Source organism: Lycorma delicatula, chromosome 5, assembly GCF_047948215.1.
Source record: "Lycorma delicatula isolate Av1 chromosome 5, ASM4794821v1, whole genome shotgun sequence".
Lineage (NCBI taxonomy): Eukaryota > Metazoa > Arthropoda > Insecta > Hemiptera > Fulgoridae > Lycorma > Lycorma delicatula.
This window is the reverse complement of record NC_134459.1, coordinates 94,981,203-95,005,408: the sequence shown is the minus strand read 5'-3', so window position 1 is coordinate 95,005,408 and position 24,206 is coordinate 94,981,203. Positions and strand designations below refer to the sequence as shown.

Here is a 24,206-nt window from a genome sequence, read left to right as displayed (position 1 = left end):
TACAGAGCCTAACCATTCATTAATAGGACTATTACTTCTTTTTTAATAAGCTATCAAGATTGTTCAGATAATTCTTGGACAAACAGTATATTTTTAGCTGTATAATTGACTCCTTTCTTTTTAAAACAATCTTTGAAAGATTTTAAAACATTAAACCCTTTCTGCATTTAAAGCAGAAAGGCACCTGTACAATTTTTTGACATTTGCATTTTTCTCTTTCAAGCTCTGACCTTCTTCAAAGCTTTGATAAGTGAATGCTTCTTTACTGCAACATCCATCGTTATTAATTTTGTGTATGATCAGTGAAGCCAATAAATTATTTTGTGGTGGTCTGACTATTACATCCGGTGCTATATTACCCAACTAGTACAACTACTCGGAATCTTGTTTACAAGTTCTTTGGTTTGAGAAGATTTTTGAGGAAGGTCTAGAATCTGAGATCTTTCAGCATGGTCTTCCAATGACTCTTCAGCATTATTTGAGATTTATATTAGATAAGTCACATTATATTATTTATTAAACAATAATATAAGTAAATACGTAAATTGATTAATTTGTACGTACAAAATAACACAAAAAATTGTGTAATTTCAAGTTTTCTTTTTGTGGTTGTAGGGAATAAGAATTTTTTAAAATAGGATGAGAAGTTTATTTATTATTTTACTTTCTTTCTCACAAAGGTTTAATTAAATGAAATATATTGAAACTTCCATAAAATGCATTTAATAAAAAGTGGCAATAATACATCTAATAATTTATGAATAATACTGATAAAATGATTGTATAATAAACTTTTATTATTTTTTTAATTAAAACAAATCAGTTTTTCATTAACTTTTTTTTTGTTTGTTTTCCCTGCAATTACCTTTAGCCAAATAAATGTTATTTTCTATAAAATAAAATCTTTTAAAATACTTTTCTATAAAATAAAATCTTACTTCTCAAGTACTTTCCTTAATTTCTTTGAAATATCTTGATAACATGAGTAGTTAAAAATAACACAATATCAGTTCATATATCCTATCCACTTATTTTTTTACTTACAAAGCACATTCCCATTTCATTCCTAAAATACTTCTAATACTTTGAATTAAAACTTTTATAAACTTAAAACATCTGCTCTAAATAAATGTTTTACAAAATATTGCTAGTAAACCTATATTGTTAGTAAACCTCAATGATAAAATTCTTCGTTAATACTCTTTTGATTTAATTTAATGGAATCCAGAAAGGATTCCATTAGATAAAGTCAATTAAAACGTTTATCCCTTGATAAAAACAGATTGATTTTTTATTTAGTGTAATAAAATTGATAAATTCCATCAGGTGACGTAAACGTCTATACAGATGAGGGCTTTGTATGTGTGCCAATCAAAGCCTATCATGGACTACTACACTTGGACAGTGAAGGGAGAGTGTGTGGTGTGTGATCTTAGCACAAATTAAAAGTAATAGTATGGGTTAATCCTGTGACATTCAAATACTGTTATTAGTAGTGTGTGTGAGCATGGGGCTATTCATTGTTGGTTTTCTGTATGTTTGAAGTTATGATATTAAGGAGTAAATCTCCCTCCTTTAAATTAGTTTTATTGTCATCATTACTTTTCTAAAAGTAATTATGCTGTAATTTTCACCTCCAAAACCAACATGAACACTACCTTTGTAATGCAAGGTAGAATTGTTTATGTATGGTTTTATTCCTTAATCCTAAAATTTCTTTAAACTTCCTTTTATCTATTAAAAAGAGGGCTATTAAAAGAAATGTTAAAACTCGGATAATTTTAAATTAGTTTCACTACCATTTTCAAAGAATTAAACTATTTAGTCACTTTTGAATTCATTATAAGTTCAAATAATATTATTCTTCATTCTTCATATTATAAAGATACAAAACTTCTTTAAGGTATAATTAAATGTTTTATACTTATTAAGGCATAAAATTTTTTTTTTGCTTGATGAATTAATTCACCACATAAGATCAAAACTTGTGCTTGGGAATATGGAAACAGAGATTTTTTTAAAATGCCATGCCTGACAGGGATTTGAACCTGGTACCTTCAGATGAAATGCCGAAACACTACCACTCTCCCAGACAGCACAAGTTTTTACTACTTCACATTCTAGAAAAGTGCTTTAAATGAGCTGAATAATATTTACCTAGATTTATTATAATTCTTTGTTAAATTACACTTCTTTTAGAGATCATATCATAAAATATGTGACGTTTATTGACATAAATATCCATAATTTTCATAAATTTTCATTAAAATACACAGTTGGAAAAACTATTTAATTTAGCACAGCAACTACAAAAAAAAATTATTACCCTTTCCTGATCATCTTCAACAGAAACATTTTCGGTGTCCTCATCAACGTTTGATGAATCAGAATTCCACTTGCTATCAGCTTTTTCTATATCCTCATTCACGTCATTATTTTCAATTTCACTATCACTACTGCTCAAATACTTGGAATCTGAGGCACCAGCAAAAGAATTGACTAATTGTTTAAAAGGATTTTCATTATCTGAGTTACCATTATCACTATCACCACGCAAGCTTTCTAACATCTCTTTTTTTCTAACAATATTTTTTGAAACTTTTATATTGTCACTTGCTTTTCTCTTTTTCGAAAATGAATTCTCTAAAGAAAATTTTTTCCTTTTTTCACTTCTTTTTTTAACAAAAACTTGATTATTTTTGCCCATGTTAAATCCCCAAAAATGAAGGTGGCTTAAGCAAACAACAGTTTCACTACAAATTATGTTTTAAAAATAAATATCAAGAACGTTAAATAGTATACATTCAAGTTTATAAGACGCGCAGAAAGCAAACACATAACCTAGATCCACGTGATTCAACTCCATAAAAAAATAGTCTTTTACGGTTACCAACCGCAGAATACACGTTTGACGACAGTAGAGCTCGCTTCTCTCAAGGAAGCTTCCAAACATCAACACCAAACATGATTTTAAAGAGGTTATTGTCTACTACAAGAAAGCTCAGCTATTCTTACAATAAAATTACAGCAAAACACTCTTCAGCTGTTGAATTCACTGCCGTTAGTATACTTAATGAACTACGTCATGGTAGTATATTTGTCCACATCATTTCCACCATTCGCTGTTTGTGATTTGAGTAGATTTGTGTTGCATTACGGTAATTTTGTTACTTTAGGTCGGGTTTGATAGTTATACTGTTTAGAACCGGTAAGATATTCTACGTTTTGCAGATTTTTTTTCAGTTGTTATTAAAAGGTTATAAATTTTAACCGACATTTTCGGCCTTAAAATTTGCAATTTCATGTTGTGGATTTATGGTGAATAATTGTTACTGAGATTTTTATATTTGAACTCGAGTTGCTAAAATAGCTATTAAGTAATTATGATTTAGTTTTGATGTGCAGTAAACTGAAATTTGCACAAAAGCTGAGCTTATTCTTTGGTTCTTCAGCAGTCCCTTCTGATATAATTATGTTTCTCAAAGTATTTAACCATGCTAATTAATGTCTTTATATTTCAAGTCGATTGAAAACACAAGATTATCAATACTTAATTTTTTTGTTTGAGGGATGAGGAACGTTAGTAAAAACGTAATAAAAAGAACAAATTTTTAGTTACTATTGTAGAACAATTAGTATAACTTATTTTTATTATTAATTTACTAAGTGCTTGCTATTTGTAGAATGTTTATTACAGTTCAGGTAAGTAGAATACAGTCAAAGATATTGATATAATTTTATTTTATTATGGTGTTTCTATGCATTTCTGTGTATTTTCTTAGTGTAATGTTTTTGTACATAATTAATTATCAAACTTTTATATTCTTATTTGATGATGTTAGAATAAGTAGAGCAAATTAATTAAATTTAAAAAGTAATAGTTATTAAAAATGACCCAATTGTAATAGATGTGTGCATAAAAAAAACCCTATTACACAAGCAATACTATTGCCTAATAAACGGAATGCAGTAAGTATTATATGAACTGTATAATTTGAACTGCTGTTACTGTATAATGTTTTACATTTGTCAAACAGACCCAACTTGAAACAAAGATACAACAATCACTTAAATCTTCCACAGCAACATAAACTCAACATTTTTCAGCCAAACAGATGAACACAAATACCAACCATGATATTCTACATATACCTAAAAAGGACCACATCAAATCCATTTTTGTCTTAACACCAGGTGAAATTCATCAGTCATTGTATGTTGTCACAAGAGTGACTGAAAACATTATGAAATGAGATGAAAGAATCTGTATTTATAAAGTTAATTCAGTTTGTTGTTTTAAATAATTATCATGTCACAGACCATAACATAAAAAAAAGAAGACATTTCTTTATGGGGTGTGTGCAGTTACTAGTACCCACATCTTTATTTATTGTCAATGTAACACACAGCCAGAAGATAAATTACTTATTGGATATGAATGGCCACAACCATAAGTTATACAATGGATATTTATGTTCCAAAGATAGTTGTATAAAAGGCTCTGCACTTTTTGAAACAGACTTATGAACATAATTAATTTTTTTGTATGTTGATATCTTTTTCATTAAATTTGAATATTTTATTTATTATTTTTTGTCCACAAATTATTCTAACTACTTTGTTTCAGGTTAAAAATATGTCTACTAAAGATCATATTTTATCTAATGAGGTTCCTATTGTGGAACTTGAATGTAAATCTGCATTTGATGCTCTAACAGAAACTGAAAAATTGTATGCTCATTATCTTAGTCAAGCATCTTGGAATGGTGGATTAATTGTATTTTTACAGGTTTGTGTTTATATGCTAGTAGGTTTATACCATGTGTGAAATCAGCTCATTTAACCTTTATGTGGGAAATAGTTTAGATTTACTTCATTTTCTGGGGGTATATTTAATAATTTTAGCATAACCATCTGCTGAAAAATCTGCTCAGGAATGCTATAATTAAAAAAAGAATTTAAATAGCAGTTTTTTTAAATTTTATTTTTATTTTTTAAGTTTAAAAAATTGTTGAAAATATATAATGCAGACTATGAATGTATAATGCAGACTTATACTAGCTGGCTTTTGTCAATTCTTATTGTGGTATTACAGATTGGCCCTTTACTAAAATGGTTTGGAACTATGGTTCAATGTGTATCCAACTGCTCTTACAATCTCGATTCGAGATGAAAAGTAGCAGAAAATTGAATTTTACATATGAGCTTTACATGTACATATTTTACAATACTTTCAACTATCAGCTACTGAGGATGTATAATTAACAAAATATAATGTATGTTTATAAATTTAATAAATATAAAGATCACTATACAAAAATACATTGTTATATCACCACCAATAAAATACCTACTTCCAGGTTATATTACGTTGATACTATATCTATAATTGATAGAGCTCTGACACACCTCCCACCTTGGATTGTGAAGCAAAACAAGGTGGGAGGTGTGTTTTCATGGCCATGATTAAACTCGGCCACCCATTTCTTCACAGTGGAAATTAAAGAAGAGTCACCATACACATTTATGATCCGTGAATGAATTTCAGTCAGTGTCAGACTTTCTTTTACAAAGAATTTTATCACTGCACGATACTCTATTTCTAACAACACATACATGAGAACTGATTCCAACGGCTGCCTACACCCAACTGTTGGATGGAATGACTTATATAATTTCACGTGGTGCCTTTTAACAGCTGTACCAACATGTGGGAAAAGAATCATGTGATGTGCTGTAATCTAGGACAAAGCTGAGAACTTTTCAGATCACCCTCATGCATTATACATTTTATATACAAGGTTTTTTTAAAAAAAGTAACATTTTTCAATAGAAACTTAGTAATACCTCTACTGGTAATACACCACACCCAATATTTCTTGCATATTTGGAACAGTTCTTGGAATGTGTTTTTTAGGATGACATGCATCTATATCATATATTCTTTATTTTCTCTATGGTTTAAAAAGATTTCCCTCAAGTTCAATTTATTTGGGTAACAGTTTGCTGGGGTCAAATCTGATAATTAAAGTGGGTGAGACAAGATGGTTTGTTGTCTTAGGTTTTGCTAGATAATTGCAAAGAAGGAATGATATGTGACTTGAAATGTTGCTGTAATGCAACATTCAGCTCTGATTTTCTCATACTTCTGACCTCTTCCTACATGCAATAACTGTAACCTGACTCATAGAGGCCAGGGCATTCCTTTCCCCAACCACTACAACAATTATACCTTGATTTAAATATCATAATCATAAACATATGTCTCATCTCTCATTATTATGTTTTTTTTTAGGAAGTTTTCATTGATATCAGTACAGTCAAGCAGTTCTTGATTAATGTTAGCGCAGTTCTCATTCTGTTCATTAGACAACAAATATAACTTGATTGTGATGTAATTCAGTGCATATCAAGTTTTTCTCTTAAAATTTGGATGCTATAACCATACGTTATGTCCACTTTCTCAGCAACTTTCCGACAGTTAAATTGTGATCTTAATGGTTACATTACAGCACAAACTGCTTTTATGTAATTATTACTTATTGATATGGAAAGCTATCCAAAGGTTTTTCATCAATAAGTGTTCTTTTACATGCTTTAAAACAAACAGTGGCATCTGTTGGTTTTATTCAGTCTTCCCCATGTGTTTGGAGAAGAGTTTGAAATGTCTGTAAAATTTATTTTCTTTGTGACAATTGCGTTCATCAAAATCTCTCATTTTCACTTTGCTAAGAATTTAGCACAGATTATTACAATCTGTGTAACTAGATATTTAAATTCTATGCAAAGTATTTACTCTTAACTATAGTAAGAAGTTTGATGACTTAACAATCCAAAGCTTCCTGCTGGCTAGTGTTATTTGTCAGAACTTGCTCCATGCACTGGTCATTACACTAATTCTGAGTGGTTTTGGTTGTTCTTCAACATAACTCTTGTATACAGAGCTTGTCTTGAAAGTAACCAGATTGATATTAGCAAACTCAGTTTATTGAAGATTGAGCAAATACATTTAATAATCTTTGAAATAGGCTCTTTGATCTGATCCACATAATTCTCCCACTGATTTTATCATTATTGGTACACCTTCACAAACTCCTGTTACAAGATGTTATGGAGGTTCCTTGTTGTAGCCTCTTGTGAACAGCTTCAACAATCATTATCAGTGTTTTTTTCATGTCTCTTTTCAGCCAGGGGAACAAAAAGGAGTCAGGGCTGAGGGTGGCTGTGGCAGCATTCACACTTTCTTGTTGCATGCAGTAACTCGCTTGTTGTCAATGTAGTGTAGTTCGACACAGTGTCATGGTTAAGGATTCAGCTGTGGGAGATCTCGGGACAGATGTGAACATTGCGTTTTTGAAGTCAGCGAACTGCAGTTAGTTTCAGTGTACCACAAAGACATTTCACTACAAGTTTTCCCACCCACTGCAATACACCAGAGCCAATCTGGTTACTTTCAGGGTGTACACTATGTTAGATAAGATAATAAAGTTTGATGATACATCCTGTTTAACCTAGATACTTTTAATTTTTCTTGCCTACAAAATTGAATTTATTTTTTTGTTTAAAGCCTCCATCAGTTAGATCATATTATGATTCTATATTAAATGTAAAATATTTTTCAGTAAAAAGGGACTAGCTTGTAAAGAGCAGCTACTCATTCTGCCTTACTAAAGGTGACTTTTGTTTGTTCTATTGATCATTCTTTCCATACAATAATTATATGATAAAGATGAAAACATTGTTTGAATGTGCAGTTATTTCTGTGGAGAGAATATTAAATTATTTTTCTGAGTTTTATCCAGTTGTTACCTTTTAAATGTATAGCATATTAAATGACAGTATTATTTAATTTTACAATATATATTAATAATTTTGGTACCATATCACTGCTGTAATTTTTTATTTATCTTATTACTGTTCTTCAAATTAGCATTCATATAGCAAAAGTTGAATGTAAAACATATATTTACTTTCTTGGCATCTAGCTCCAGAGCTACGTTGCATAAAGGAAAGTTTGGTAATCAGTCAAGAAATGGGGCTGGGTTTTTTCATCTCTCAATGCTTCATGACCCAGGGATTCCAAAAACAAAATAAGTGGGGGTAATGCAATGTTGGAACATATATAGTACATATGTATGTATGTACTTAGCTGGTCATGTTTAAAGCTTAATAACTTTTGACTGGATTAACCAATTTTTATGAAATTTTGATACTGAAATTTTAACCAACGTTTTGATGAAATTTTGTTCAGAGACTCATGTATATAGGTCAGTTTGTTGATAAAATTTTATGGTCAATATTTCCAGGGTGTGGTGGAGGGATTTTTTGGGGGTCAATTTTCTCAAAATTTTGCAAACAAGCCCACTTCATATTAAGCTCAGTACTGTGTACATACTTATCTTATCATTTTTTTTTAATTTTCCCCCCAAATTCCCCCTTCTCCAAAAATCAAAAACGTCTCTGTTGATTTATTCCATATTTTTAAACAATTTTTTTTTTAAATATCTTCCTAGGCATAGTAGTAGTGCAAGCGAACCAAGTAAAATTACTTTAGGATTGGGAGATAAAATTTTAAAAAATTGTTTTTTTAAACTTTTTTTTTATTTAAACATATAATGATGATTTTACAATAAAACTCAATAGATTACCTCCCCCTCCCCAAAAGAAGAAATCTTAGGTAACTTTTTCATGTATAATTATTATTTTTCCGCTTTATAAGAATAAATTACCAATGCCAGGAAAGTATTACAACTTCATGTAATACTTTGTTGTCAGATTTTTATTTATTTAAGTACTTATTTTATCAGCTTATTATTAAGTAACTTTTATGATAAATTTGTCAACTTTGTAGATCATTGTTTGGATAACCAATACAGATAGATTCTTTTTGGATAACCTGTCCTACCAATAACCAATAACCACTCTTAACAGCAGTTTTTCTTAGAATATAAAACTTATTTAAGTGAGCCTTTACTGTATTATAAAAGAGAAAAAATTTTAAGTAAAAAAAATATTTTGATATTGTGCTTAAGAATGTATATGAGCTCATTTCTCTTATAGGTAAATTCTTTGAACATTTTGTTTTGATGGTAATGAGGTGAGTTGTAAGTAATGAAAAGTTGCCAACTCATAGCCAGAAATAGAATTCAGAATTTCCAGTTTATCATTTATGTACAAATTGAACTGATTATTTCAATTATAGATGATTATTTCAATGTAATTAATCTAGATTTTGTTAATTAAACAATATTAGATTTCTTTTATTTTGTTTTTAGACTTCACCTGAATCTCCAGTGATATTTAGTTTATTATTCAAACTATTTTCTGGACAGTCATTGGAAGAATTAAGAGAATCTAGTTTAAAACAAGTTGAAAAAGATGACTACACTGTAAGTATATCTGATAGTTACAGATTATTTATTTTTATAATCCAATAATAATAATAATAAATAATTTTTATATTATGTGTTTTTTTGTTTTTTAATTTCTGTCATAAGGTGATTTTTAAACCTTTTTTTAAAGACATTTAACAAGAATTAACTCTTAACAAGTTATCAGTTTGGTAAGAGATATGTTCTAGATCACAGGTGGAAGATTTATATAGTTTCCACCTAATTTGTTTGATCATCACTACCAAATAGTTGTGAAAAGATTATTTAGTTATTAATTTATGTATTTATTTTAGCAACTACAAGCTAACTGCCTGGTTGCAGTTACAAATGAAAAATGAATTTTGTAGTGTCTGAAAAATGCCAAACCTGATCAGGAATTGGATCCAGAACTTGCCGGATGAAAGGCAGATGCTACAACTTTGCTATGGTGGTCGCCATTTATTTAACAGATTATCATACAAGTTTCAAAATCTATTATTTTAATTATTAAGGCTGAACATGTTAAAATTAAAATAATAAAAGAGATTATTTTTGCACGTATATAATAAATAAGTTATGCAAATTTCTATTCTGTTGTAAATATAAAAAAAACAGTATTTTTTTATAGAAATCTGCATCAATTAAAACCTGTGAAAAAAACTGACTGCAAGGCAGGTTTACGATCACTGCTACATGAATTTTTTTTTCAGTTAATAATTTAGCGTGGATTGTTATTAGATTTTTTGAGTAATATATGTCAAAATCATTTTTCCTTTTGGTTTTATAACAGAAAAGGAAAGATTCATCTGTATAATCTTTCAGAGGATGATAAAATTTTTCAGCATTAAACATTTTACTATTGCCTATCAATTTAATATAAAGAATATATTTAATAAAAGAAAAAATGCAGTTATGAAATTTAAATGTATTAGAAAGTAAAATTATGTCAAGTTTTTTATTAATGTTTATATAATATAATGTAATATTAAACAATTGTCTAATCTCATATTCACATATACAACTTTATTTGATTTGGTTTTCAAATATTCATTCACATAAGTTTGGCTGTAATTATAAGTAATAATACAATATAGATTAGTATTTTAGTACTTTAGTAACCTATAATAGTATAAAAATTCATTTTAAAATGAAAATAACAAATGAAAACACAACTCTTATAAATTTATCAAAAGCACTCGAAGATGGTTTGGAAATTATCTAGGAATGCATCCTAGAATCTGCTCTACATTCAGTTATGTTGTAAATTCAAAGAATTACAATAAACAATTGATAAGAATGTTCCTTATTTTATTCATTATGCAACTGTTTTAAAAAAGTGCTGATGTTTTTAGATGGCTGGTTGATTCTGTTTGTCAGAGTGTTGTAGCAGTATTTATTGCAATGGAATCACACAAAGAAGGATTAAAATTATTGTGGATTCATATTAGCTATTGTCTCTTTAATTTGTAATATTTTGTAAAAATTAATTTTTACAGATTGTGATTGGGCAATGTCACTAGCTAATTTGTTTAGTCTGATAATGGTTTTCATTAGTCGGTTAATGGTTTTCATAATGTCCATTAGAATACATCTGTTTTTCATGTCGACTTACAAAGCTAGCTAAGTAGTGTATAAAACAGCTTTGAATGTAGTAGATTGTGGTTGCTTTTATTATTAATATTAGGAATATAGATTTTATTAAGTCAAAACATGAATAATTCTACTATCCAATGATAATCCTCCTGTAACCATAATTAGTTTTTTTTTACTTTGCAGGTGCAGACTTTTAACCTTGAATAATCAATAAAAAATATTTTTTTTATTATGTCATTTGTTTAGTTTGGTACATTTCTGTATTTCTGTTCTGTATCAATCTCTTAACCTTAGCATACATCCTGCATCCTCAGCTGTTTCATGTATTCTAAGCCTTGCCTTCCTTTATTGTTTTTACTTTCTGTACTTTTAAAACAAAGTATTCTTACTTGGATGTTGTAATATACGACCTACCATCCTTGTCCTTTTCACAACATTTCCATGAATTTCTCTCTTCTCCAGTAGATTTAAAAAATTTCTGTATGCAAATGTATAGATATAACTAATGTTCAGTGATTAAGGTAAGTGTATGATTATATGCACTTCCCATAATAGTACAAGTCTAAATATATAGTGTAATGTACATGATATATATTGAACAGTTCATAAAACGTCAGCAGAATATGCATACCAGCTACATATAACAGTTTACTTTATTTTAAGTTTTATCCATATTGTAAAAATATTTATAAGCAAATATTATAGAAATACTTTTTATTATGTTAATTATCAAACATAGTTTGTTTTAAAAATTTAATGTTTTTAACATTTTTAAAATGAATGTCATTAAAAAAGGTTTATATGTTGAAGAAAAATAAATTTCTCATGAACTATATGTGATTGTGGTCAAGGTTGCAATGCAATCTCTATCACAATCACATTTTAATGCATATTTTCCTTTTGTCTTTCTGGCTGTAGTGGGAGGATTTTGTACTTTTTATAGCCAGTTTCTTACCTTTTATCAAAGTTCTATAATATACCTGCCAAGTCAGTGTTATACACTGTTGGAAATTCTACTTTATTTGGATTGTTTATTCTACATGGTGTCATGTTGGTGACGTTTGCTTCAATTGTACCATATATTCTTTAACTCCAGCAGTTTTATGAAAACTGTTGTCACAGCTAAAAAGACAGTTAACAGTAAGACAGTAGTTATAATGAATTTAACATGTTTATTTATTTTTAATTTAATTTAAACAATATTCAAAATTTTTAGCATAAAACAAATTGTTTAATAATAATTTATTAATAATGAATAAATTGAAAATTAAATATGTACCACTTATAATTGTTCTATTTATTTTTGTGTAGTCATTCTTGATTTATTCTGCTGGTATATTTGCTAATGCTGGTAATTACAAATCATTTGGTGATTCAAAATTTATACCAAATTTACCAGTTGAAAAATTTGAGAGTATAATAAAATCAAGTATAGCTTACAAAAATGATAAATATACATTAAATACGCTTTGGAATAACTGTAAAGATGTAATGTATTCTGTGTCTGATAAAGAAAAATCCTTGGGTTTTTGGAATGAGGTATGTTGTTTATTTTTCTTGTAATATTATACAGTATTTTTATTAGATATTATAATTAAAAAATAATATAGTTTTCTGTTCTAATCTGTCATAGGTATAGTAAACTTTGAAGCTTTCTAATTTTACAATGAGGAGGGTAATATATATGTCCCACCATAATTCAGAAAAGAAGAATTTTAGTAAAAAATATCAATAAATCTGAAGTTTAGAATCTTATGAAATTATTTTCCATCCAATTTAGAGAACTTAAAATTCATAAGGGGATGGAAGGGTTGTTTATCAGAATTTTCCGTAGAAGTTTGTGTCTGTTACTAATTGATCTGAACTTACATGAACTAACATTCAAAAAAATTTATAAAAGAAACAAAAAAGTATTTTCCACATTAAACCAATTTATTTTGTTTTTATTCTCAAAATGGCACCTGTAAACCCATAATTTGGAGTTGTTTTTTAAATGCTCATCATATTAGCGCATTATAATAGTATTAGCCTAATTTTAGCTATAATACAGCTTAAGGTGATAATATAGCATTCAAATATATATATATATAAAATACCATACACCAAATTATTCATTGGTCCCTTCCATTTTTGTTAGGAGACATTCATTAGTTCATAGCCCAGAATTAAAAAATATTTAGGGGTTTAGCAGTAGCTCATTTTAAAAAGCTTATGAGTTTAATAATATTTATTTACATATTTTTCCTGATATTAATGGTGTTCTGTGAAAATTTAACTTTTAACTTTAAAAGTAATTATCAAGATTTTTAGGCCAAAATATGAGTGAGTTTTATCTGATATGCTAAATAAATTGCACATAATCTATATATTAGGAATTTTTTAAATATTTATTACCATTGATATGTTTTACCAATCTGACAGATATTCATAATCATCTTCACTAGCCTGTGTCCATTCGTCCAATCTCTTTAGAATCCTGTCTTAATCAGTATTATTTCATCTTGCAATTTAAGTACAAGGTCTCTGATATTATTGATTTTGCATGACTCACAAATTCTTATCACTTCAGCAGGAAGAATATGTACTACTAAAGTCACACTGGATGAGAGTTGTGCACCACCAAAAATGCTGGATGCTAAATATATGGGAGTACAAATTTCAGGTTGAATTACTGGATCACATTTTTTAGAAGTTAGTTTTTCAAGTTAAACAAAGGATACACATAAATGTTTTAAAGAAAAATCTATAGATCCTTCTGGAAAATGTACATATTAACCAAATGCAAAATATGTGGATTACAGAAGAGGTTCTTCATCAGTGTCTTTCTAGCACATGAAACATTCAATAATATTTTCGTGGTAGATGGGTTAGAAGAGGAGGTCCATTGCTACCAAAATCATCAGATCTGAATTGTTTAAATATTTAGAAGCTAGGATTTAAGTGTCGCTGGACAGATGCCATTAAAATATTCTATTGTATAGTTTAGTAGCTGTGATGCTCCTAAAGTTATTTCCAAGCCAGAAAGTCATATTATTAAAATTATATGGCTTTCTATTTCATCTTTTTAAGTAAAAACTTGTTTACTCTTTTGGTGATTTATTTAGCAAAGACCTATTAATACGGATTTTTTTTTGCTCTAAAAAAAAAATTCCTTTCAACAAAAGTGGTGGGTTTGTTTTCTTTTACATCCTCATGTTCAGCAGTTATTTTTATCAATTAATTTTCTTTGTCTAATAAATTTTTGAAAAAAAAACTCATCTGTATTATACAAGTGGGCATAAAATAAATTTTATATTCAGTGTTGTAGTTTATCTCTTGCTTTATTTTTATTAATTTTAAAAATATAAGATAACAAAATAATTGAAGATTGTTTTATGTGTATATATATATATATAGCACTTGAATAAGAATATTTTACATTCGATAAACTGCATCTTTTGAATGGATAAGATTTTCTTAATTTACTCAGGTGTATTTTTATTTCTTTTTAGGGTGTTACAACTTATTTTTCATCAAATTGTACAATTAAAGATGCCAATGTTGTCACTGAATTTATGAAGAAGTATGGTTTAGAAGCTTATAATTGTAGAACGTTTAAATCTTTGAGGAATGATGGAAAAGTTATGTATGAGGTTAGTAGAAAACACTTCATTTAGTTTAAAAATTTAATCTTAAAAGCAGAATATAATTATATTAAAAATTAATTTATTTATTTTTAAAATTAAATTGATCACTACTGCCTTATTTGTTTGCTTCATTAAATACTTTCCAGCTTTTTATTTTTTTTACAGTCATTAAAGAGTTCATTCTAGAAATAAATTTTTCTTAAATAAAATAAACTATTTTGTTATGTTAGAGAAACATTTATCTCAAAAAAGATAGAAAACATTTGTCTAAAAAAGGAAAAAACCTGTTCTGAAGATGCAGAGAAAAATTATTTAATGAAGATAATAAAGACAGGTTTTTTTTTTAATTGTAACTATTTTAAAAATCTGGGTTATTGTGTTTCAACATAACAAAGTTATCAATTCAAATTAATTTAGTTTAAATTAATCATAAATAATTATTTATCAGTTTTTTTTTGCTATAGATTACCCAATGCAGAAAAAAGTATTTAAATTTTTTTTTTTAAATTGAGAATTTTCTCCTTTACAGATATGAAAAACCCATTTCTTTATAAGATATAATTTTTACGTATTTAAAATTTATGATCAGATCTAAAGTAAAGCTTATGATTTTCAGGTAAATTTTTTAAATCTTTAGTTTATAAAATTTTAAATTATTTTAAATTAATGAGGTTTTTTTGAAATAAAATATAAATTGACATTATGAAGGATATGTCCACTCCATCCTGCTAAAACACTTGTTATCTGCATTCACTTGGCAGGTGAGTAACCACAAAAATATAAAAATAGTACTGTATCCCTCCCATATAAGTGTAAACTACGGAGAGTAATACGTACCCACTTCTGCGAACCTATGGTGTGTGTGTGTGTGTGTGTGTGTGTGTGTGTGTGTGTGTGTGTGTGTGTGTCAGAAGGAGTCAAAACAGCTCTATACACAGATGACACGGCATATTATTATGAATTCAGAAGTGTAAATTATGCGATCGAGAGACTCCAAAGGCAATTGGATCTATTAGAGCCATGGCTCGATATGTAGAGAATCAAGGTCAACGGTGAAAAATCGGTGGCAGTGATGTTCACATACAATACACGTGCTCCGTGAGAAAAATTCAGGAGAACAATCTCAGGAGAGAAAATTCCCTTTGGGAAAACAGTCAAGTACCTGGGAGTACCTTACCTTAGAAGAACATGTTTATGTGACCCAAAGCGCAAAGGTCGTCAGGGCCTCACTCTACCCAATACTGAATAGTGCCACCCCATATCCACTGGTGACCAAATTGCTTATTTTTCGGATATACGTCCTGCTTATATAACATATCCGGATATAACATATGCTTACCCAGCCTGGGAAGCTTTGTTGAACTCCACGCTTCAAAAGAAATTAGAAGCCATCTAAAACATAGTGTTGCGGACGATATTTGGAGCACCGTGGTTCATCAGAAACATCACTCTGCTACGGTGCAAGATTACACACTGTATCCAAGGTAGGGGTGGCGCAGGCATGCAGACTGTTTGGGAGAGCGGCCATGTCCAAACATGGCCATCTCCGGGACCTCTGCCAAGAGGTCTGTACTCCACAGGATATAAGAAAACGGCCTCATGCCGTATTAAATGAACTACTGTGAAGAGACTGTACAAGAGTCAAAAAATGACAAACCAGGCTTAGGAGCCTCTATATCGCATAACCTATAGGAAACCGCGCGAAAATTCCGGCTGCAAAAGTCACTGTTATCACAATTAAATTTTGTTACAGCTATAAAAACCTAGACAACACCCCACACCGTCCCACGAAGAGAACACAATTTCATTTAGTCAGCATGTGCGACTCCGTCTGGAGAACGGGGTGCATTTCTTCCTCCAAATAACTAGGGTCCCGGTGGGCATATTCCTGCTGGCCCATGGGTGCTGGTACCGAAGGGACTTCAGCAGATGGACTCATGCCATCATGCTGAAGATGGTCATGCCGGGATTACCAGGCTCAAAAGCTTAGTCTCCCATGGTCAGAACCAGTAAATAAATTTCACGCTGATCCATACGGATAAGAATGCAAATTACCAAATCCATCCATAAATAAAAGTTTAAATTTATAACCGCCACTAAATAACTGATGGACCCACCTGATAATAGAAAGATACAGCAGCAAGGGACATTGTCCAGGCTCTGCAATCTGTACAGGCTGATTAGGCCTCTGCGATCAGGCTCTGCCATTCTTGTGTTCCGTTCTGTTCTGCGTGTGCGTGTGTGTGTGTGTATGTGGTCTAGTGAAACATTTCATTGCAGCGTGTTTGTGTCTACATGCTGGCTTCTCAAAAAGATGTATGCACACTTTTAAACTATCATACCATATGTGAGATAGTTTAATTCACATGGGTTCAATGTGTAGTACTACCATTCAGCAACAGGTAGTGTTTTTGTTAATCAATGTGATCTAGTCAGTTAGAAAGTGCAGCGATGGTGCAAATATGGGTGTCATTTGAGGAGCAAAAAAACATTGAAATGGTATTGTGATGTGGAATGCCAATGGAGGCTGGAATATTGCACTGAATCACATACACTCCTAAGCTATGTTCGCTTGCATGACAAGTTTGAAAAGAACTAAACAGTGATGGATATGAGTATGGGAAGATCAGGCTGGCCTCACACAGCCATAAGTGAAGTATCGTTTGTTCAGAATTTTGATGCATTGATATGCTCACCACTGAAATCAACAAAAAAATGTTCACATGAAACAGGAGTAAATAGGGTAAGCATCAGTTGTATTTTGCATAGAGCAAAATGGAAAGCTTACATTCCACTACTGTTACACATATTGAATGAGGACAATCCAGACAAAAGAATTTAGTTTTGTGAATGGTACCTTGCACAAGGCTTGCACTACGTTAATTTTTTTGCCAACTGGTATAATGTAATGAGGTTCATTTCAAATTAAATGGCACAGTTGAGAGGCATAACTGTACATACTATGCCCCCTGAAAATCCACATGTTCATGTCAAGAAAGCGATCAATTCTCCATTACTTAATATCTGATGTAGGTTATCGTCAAGGAGACTGCTGTGTAATTGGACCGTTTTTTTCCAAGGTGTGATTACTGACCAGGCTTTCTTGGAGATGCTGGACACATTAATTTTACCTTCCATTGGGGCTTTGTTTGATGATGATCCATTTCTTATTCAACAAGATGACATCATGACACACTTTCATTCATAAGATGTGGACACCTACCTTGATAACACTGTACCAGGACATTGGATAGGACAAAGGAGCACAATTGAGTGAATACTACCCCCATTTGCCTATTTTAAACCCCTAGATTTTTACTTGTGGGGGACTGACAAGAATGTAGTAGTGTACAGTAAGAAGTCATGGTCACTAGTGGAACTACATCTTGGAATTGAAATGGCTTGTAAAGCAATCCACGGGGATTTACTTTGGAAGATGTTGCCAGAAATGTAAAGCATCATGCTCAAGAGTGTTTACAGGCTGGTTTTCTGCAGTTTGCGCACTTACTGAAATAGTATAAAGAAATTGTTTCCATGTTGTAATTTTTCCATTTGTATTGTTGTAATACTAGCAGTAATATAGCAGCTAATTTGTTTTAAATTGTGAATAGATGAATCTGTCTACATAAGATAAGTGGGATACAAACCTATATTGCATTGTTTGTAGTATCTGTGTACTATCTAGTGTAAGTACACACCTAAAACTATCTACATATAAACTACAATACAAAACTCACCTGCCTACATGACCCTACATTTTTATATAGGTGAAAAAATGTTAGTATCATGTTTCAAGTGTGTAAGAGTCAATCTACATTCAATAGATAGGTATGTTTACTTGAACCTATATTATGTATATATACCTATCCTTTCTTTACCCATTAATGTGCACTTCATAAAATGATCATATATGTAAAGAGTGTAAATCCCCCACTTATATTCATGATCCTAATGTATTTTGTAAGTTTCTGATGTAATAACAGGATCAGAGAGGAAGTAATCTCTGTAAAGTCAACATATTTCAAAAACAGGCAACACCACCAGTACATATGTTTTCCATGAATGCTGGTACAGGAGTGAAAATTCATGATAGCATTTCTAAATAACAAAAAAAAAATTGTGTTTAATACAGAAAGTAGAATTTAGAAATCAGTTATGCTCTTTTCCTCAAATTAAACCAAAGTTATTTTAGAATAAAAAGTTGTCAAATTGCTGTTAAGAAATTGTCAATTGTAGCTTCTCTATTTCTGCGTGTGTGCATGCACATGCTAGTCACTCATGCATGTACCAATCTTTCACATAAACACACATATGCAAACATATGTGTTGGAAATTAATTACTGTATTCATTTGGAATATGAAAATGGTCATTCAAGTTATTTTCCATAATATATTTTTGCATGACTATTCCAGCATAGTTCAGTTTGAATAAGGTAGACTGAATATAACACTACAACTTTTTGGTCAGAATCTGTTATATCCCCACAACGCTTCTGCAGTTAGTTAATTCTTAGATGATGCTACTGAAAAGCTATATTGAAATATAGCATTTCAGTGGCGCCATCTAAGAACTAACTAACAGAAGCGTTGTGGGCGTATAACAGATTTTGATAACTTTTTTCATAGTTTGTCATGATGACCACTATCAGCCTTTATGGTCAATAACTACATTTTCTTTGTAATTTTATTTGCCAGAAACTATAGAATGGTATAAATTTGGTGGTAATTCAACTTTTTTTTTAGTATTCAAATGTTTCAGTATTAATCACTATATTGTTTGGATTAAGGTTATAAATTAATAAAATAATACTTTTAAAACCATGTTATGTACAAAATTAGAATCTTTTCTTTTCTACGTATTTCATTAGAACTCATTTAAATGATAAACATGTTTATATTTTTATAGAAACACAGAAAAATATACATCTAATGCTTTTTTGGTTTTTATGATTTTTAAATTTCCTAACTTTTATAAACTAATTTATAAGAAAATTTAATAAAAGTATGTTAAAATACTAAATCCTCGATTTACTCCTACTCATTAACAGTTTTACTGAAATTGTTGGAATTTAAATTATAAGGTAAATTTAATGGTTCATCTGGTTTTTGACCTAAAAGATTGAATAGAACAGATCCCAGAACTGTATTTCTAATAAATGTTTAGAAAACTATTGTAAAACATAAAAAATTGTTACAAAACATTATTTAGGTTTGAAATATTCTTCATTAATTGCCAGTAAACAAACTTTGTAGAGAATTTGATTCTAATAAAATTCAGGTAACTATATCAATTGAATATAAAGAATATAATAACTTTTGGCTATTATTTAAATAAAATAATCCAAAATGTGACAAAAATATTGCCTTTTAATTTTAAACTAGAACAAGAATTATTTTAACACTGGGAAGTATTTAGAAACAAAATCAGTTATTAAAAGTAGATTTTAAAAAATGTAAATAAGATGAAAATTTAATAGAATTATCTTAATTTCATTGTTTTAAAAATATTTAGAAATTAAAATTTATTATTTAGAAATAGTTTGGCATTTTATTGTGTAAGTTGCAGTATTAATATTATTTGATTAAGTATTAAAATTTATGTATTCCATTTGAATAGTTTTGTATGCTTCCAAAATTGAAGAAAATTACAGTGCTTAAGTATCTTAATATAGAGTATGCAGACATAATTATTGTTTATGGGTATTGTAACGGAAATACACTAGCTGCACATCGTGAAGGTCAAGAAAGATTTCCTAACAGAAGGTTCTTTTTTTATATTAATTCACCATTTAAACTGGGAGCTTGTGCATGAGAATATGAAGTAGAAATTTTGTAGCTTATGAAAAATCCCATGCCTGACTGGATTTCAAACCCCGGGACCTCTGGATGAAAGGCCAAGATGCTATCACTCCACCATGGAGATTTGCAAAAACAAATCTAAAAGCATTTGCTTCAGAATTTCAGTGTTTTACTTTCCTTTCTAACACTATAACAGAGCTACAGCTTTAGAAGGAAAAGTATTGTAATCAGTTCAGTTTGGGCATAAGCAGTTTTCACTGGATCTTTGACATTTTGACACTTAAGAAACTCAAAAAACCAGATGGAAATTTTCTGGATGTTCGTATATACATGTGTTTGTTCGGTCTTGCACTCCTTACATCTCCAGAACTACTAGACTGATTTTGACCAAACTTTGTCCGATTATTTCTATGTATGGGTGTCGGGTAAAATTACAAAATGAAATGACACAGCTCGTTTTTGCCAAAAAAAATTGGACTTTAATAAGAAAAAAATACAATTTAACCTATTCTTTAAATCACAACCTTAAAAAATTAAATGAAATTTTGAAATAAACTTAACTTAATCCTATACAGAATTTATACAAGGAATATCAGCTGAATCAACATATCAATTATAATACTAAATGACAAATACATAAATATACATTTTTCAAATAATCATTTTGAAAATCTACAATTTAACAAAGCCTGAAAACAAAAGAACTTAAAACACCTTTTTTTAAAATTATATACTTATAAACATAACATCAATAACCATAGTTTAACTGGAAAACTGTTACATGACTGACATATTATGCAATAATAAAAAATTTAGCAATGAACAAATATCATTTTAGAAAAATAAACTACAATAATTCTTATCATTGGCACTGGCCTTTTCTGATTTATGAACATCATCATACTTATCATTAAATAATTAAAACTTGTATTTCTAGTTTATTATAGAAAAAAGGCCACAATAAAATTCCAGTGTAAAAAAGAAAGTTAATTACCATATAATCAAATTGTAATAAGTAATCATAAATAGAGTTCATTTAGTAAGCAAGCTTTCTTGAAAATATTTGAGTTTCTTAGCCATTCTCATGTTAATGACTTCTTTTTTCTAATTTGTAAAAAAAGCACAATACTTGATTGAGCAAAACAATACTTAACATTGATCAAAAATATTAACAACAGCAATAATCTATCACATTAAAATTATGTAAAATAGAAGAAGCACAAATAACAAGTTTTAGTACTTTAATAAAAGAAAAAAACAAAATTGTAAATAATTATTGTCAAATGACTATAACTGTCTCAATTAAAATTGTTATTTTCCAAATGAAATCAAAAAGTTGTGCAGTTACATGAGTCAATGAAATACAATAGAAAACATCCTGGAAGTCACTAAAATGTATATAAAATATTATCAACCAACACATTCATGTTCATTAATGTTTGTGTCATACATATTTTTTTATAATTCTGAGGTACTATTTAATTACAAGTCGATTTTATAATAACAATAGTTTGTATTAATAACACATAAAATATGCTACACATAAAAAATAATAACACAACCTTTCTCTAAGCCACCTTTCATGACTACACTTGAATGAAGAAATGGTTGTTTAAGCCGATCTTGAAATTCAAATTCATAATGTATAATTAATTAAGTATTTCACAAATTTTACTAATAACATAACTGTTTAATAAAATAAATAATGAATAATTTTAAATTGCCTTAATCATACATTATTTTGTAAAAAATGAACTCGCGAATTAAAGTACACATATATACATACAGTTTATCCTTGGTGTAATATACAGTGGTGTATCAGAAAATACAGAGGTAACACTTTGTTACTAGAAGTTGAATAATACGGAGCAACACAAATTTGTAGTAACCAGTTTGGAAAAGATCCTGCTTCAATAAAATTTGCTGGTTTGTAGTAACTGAACCACTTTCAACAGAATACAACAAGATGATATGGCGACTGAGTAATTACCACACTAAAACGAGGAAGAAAACGTGACTTATTTTCAGTAACTGACTTCTGTAAGATCGAAATAAGTATAAGGTCCAATATTGATTGTGTAACACATAAAAACAACAGGCTGGTCCTCCGGCCCGGAGGACCAGCCTGTGCATCCACACATCAAGAAAATCTAAACTGGAATGAACAAAAGGTGGTGTGGTGAGAAGTAGGGGAAGCGAACTAGGCAATGGACAGGTGAGTGTGTGTGAAAGTGTTAGTATGAGAACGATTAGAGAAAACGTGTGGAATTCGGGAACGAAGACAAAACAAGAAATAATTTACAAGCAAGCAGATTATTAAAGAATTATGTAAGACTGATAAAATAATTTCTGAATACGCACAAGTAGAAGAATGACATCATGGCAGACAAAGAGAATTAGACTTCTAGGAACTATGACAATATTAAAATTGGTAAATTGGTGAGAACAAAAACACTTAAGACTAATTTGGTTAAATAATGAGTGAAGAAATACGCTGACACTATTAAGATGACACAACAGTCAGTCAAGCTGGAGCCGAGAGAAATTGATAACGAAAACAACAAGCCCAAACAACCTATTCTAGAAGTACACATATGATAAGCCTTACAAAAATGTAAAATAAATTTACCAAGCCTGTAATAACTACAAGACTCAACCATAACCTTGAATTTATTGGAATAAAACTACTTTACACATTGGCGTAAACAATGGGGTTTTGATGTTATTAAATTTTCAACGTAAAAGGTCAAGGGGGTGATGGTGTACAGTAAGTTCAGCCTCAGCATCTTGAGATTTCGCTTAATTAAGTTCTTGTTTTCCTAGGCATATTTCTTAACTGTTAAAAAATAATATTTGCAAGAAAAATTTTGTACAGTCACACTCCAAAACATGATTAAAGTAAACTAGTTATGACTAACTAAGTGCAGTGAACAAAATAAACATAATTCTTTCTCTCACTGCAAGAAGCACTAGTGTAGCACTGATGTATAGCTGTTGTAGTCGCCTGCTATGTTGTGATGTCACTGATGAGCAGTAGAATTAAATAAATGAATAATATTTAAAGTGTTGCTAGTACCACCACACCCATGTGAATGAAATATATGATATACACATGCGCTTTAATTAGAATAATTAAATTAAATAAACAAAAATATTATATTTAAATAAAAAGATAAATATTTTAAATCGAGTTGTGTGTATAAGCTGTGCGACAGGAAAGGCCTACAACTGTTTTGTCAGCTTTCTTATTTTGTTGATCACCAAGAGCAGTATCATGTGGATGAAGAACAGAATGTAATTTGGCAAGTTCAACATAGCCTAGAGCTCAGTACCAAAGACAAATTTCAAATCACACTGGCTTGTCATGCAGTCCAGTATGGTAAATAGCAGGATGTTACTACCTGGAGATTTACCGCTAGTCTAAATTAATGTCACTGAGTTTACGAAACTATCATAATTATATTTTATCTACTGAAAGACAGTTTTTTCCAAGAGATGGAGTTAATAATTCTTGAAATAATCATTATTAGACTTTCAAATATTCACGTGACAGATTTATGTTAATACTTGGTGTTAATGTTTATTGACAAACATATTATTGGACAATTTATTTTGATCACCTTACAGGAAACATGTTCTCAAATTTCTTTTTAGGAAATAATTTCCCGCCTCCTTTTATAAGAGTTGCACTACTCTATACAAGAAATGATTTTTTTCAACATGACTGAGCCCTCCTCATTTTTGTCAATTTTATTTGATTATAAAATTTATGAATAACTAGATTGAGTGAGGCAGATAAAATTATTTTTTGTGTTAC

The 24,206-nt window shown here is 29.7% G+C and overlaps 2 protein-coding genes across 6 annotated transcripts in view; one reads left to right on the top strand and one right to left on the bottom strand.

Moving 5' to 3' along the window:
* LOC142325222 (U3 small nucleolar RNA-associated protein 25 homolog) overlaps positions 1-2,825 on the bottom strand; it is a 43,465-nt gene extending 40,640 nt beyond the window's left edge. For all 4 annotated transcript variants that reach the window (XR_012756505.1, XM_075366692.1, XM_075366693.1 and 1 more), the window contains exon 1: positions 2,327-2,825. Coding sequence is in view for 3 of the 4 variants with exons in the window: in XM_075366692.1 (XP_075222807.1) it covers positions 2,327-2,707 (381 nt within the window). In the remaining variant the exon portion in view is untranslated. The remainder of the gene's footprint in view (positions 1-2,326) is intronic.
* Positions 2,826-2,931: 106 nt separating this feature from the next.
* The window catches only part of DppIII (dipeptidyl peptidase 3), a 63,857-nt gene continuing 42,582 nt past the window's right edge, over positions 2,932-24,206 (top strand). The window contains exons 1-5 of one of the 2 annotated variants that reach the window (XM_075366689.1): positions 2,932-3,060; positions 4,628-4,789; positions 9,276-9,389; positions 12,276-12,503; positions 14,456-14,596. In XM_075366689.1, coding sequence (XP_075222804.1) covers positions 2,965-3,060; positions 4,628-4,789; positions 9,276-9,389; positions 12,276-12,503; positions 14,456-14,596 — 741 coding nt within the window. In that variant the 5' untranslated portion in view covers positions 2,932-2,964. The other variant, XM_075366690.1, reaches the window with a different exon arrangement.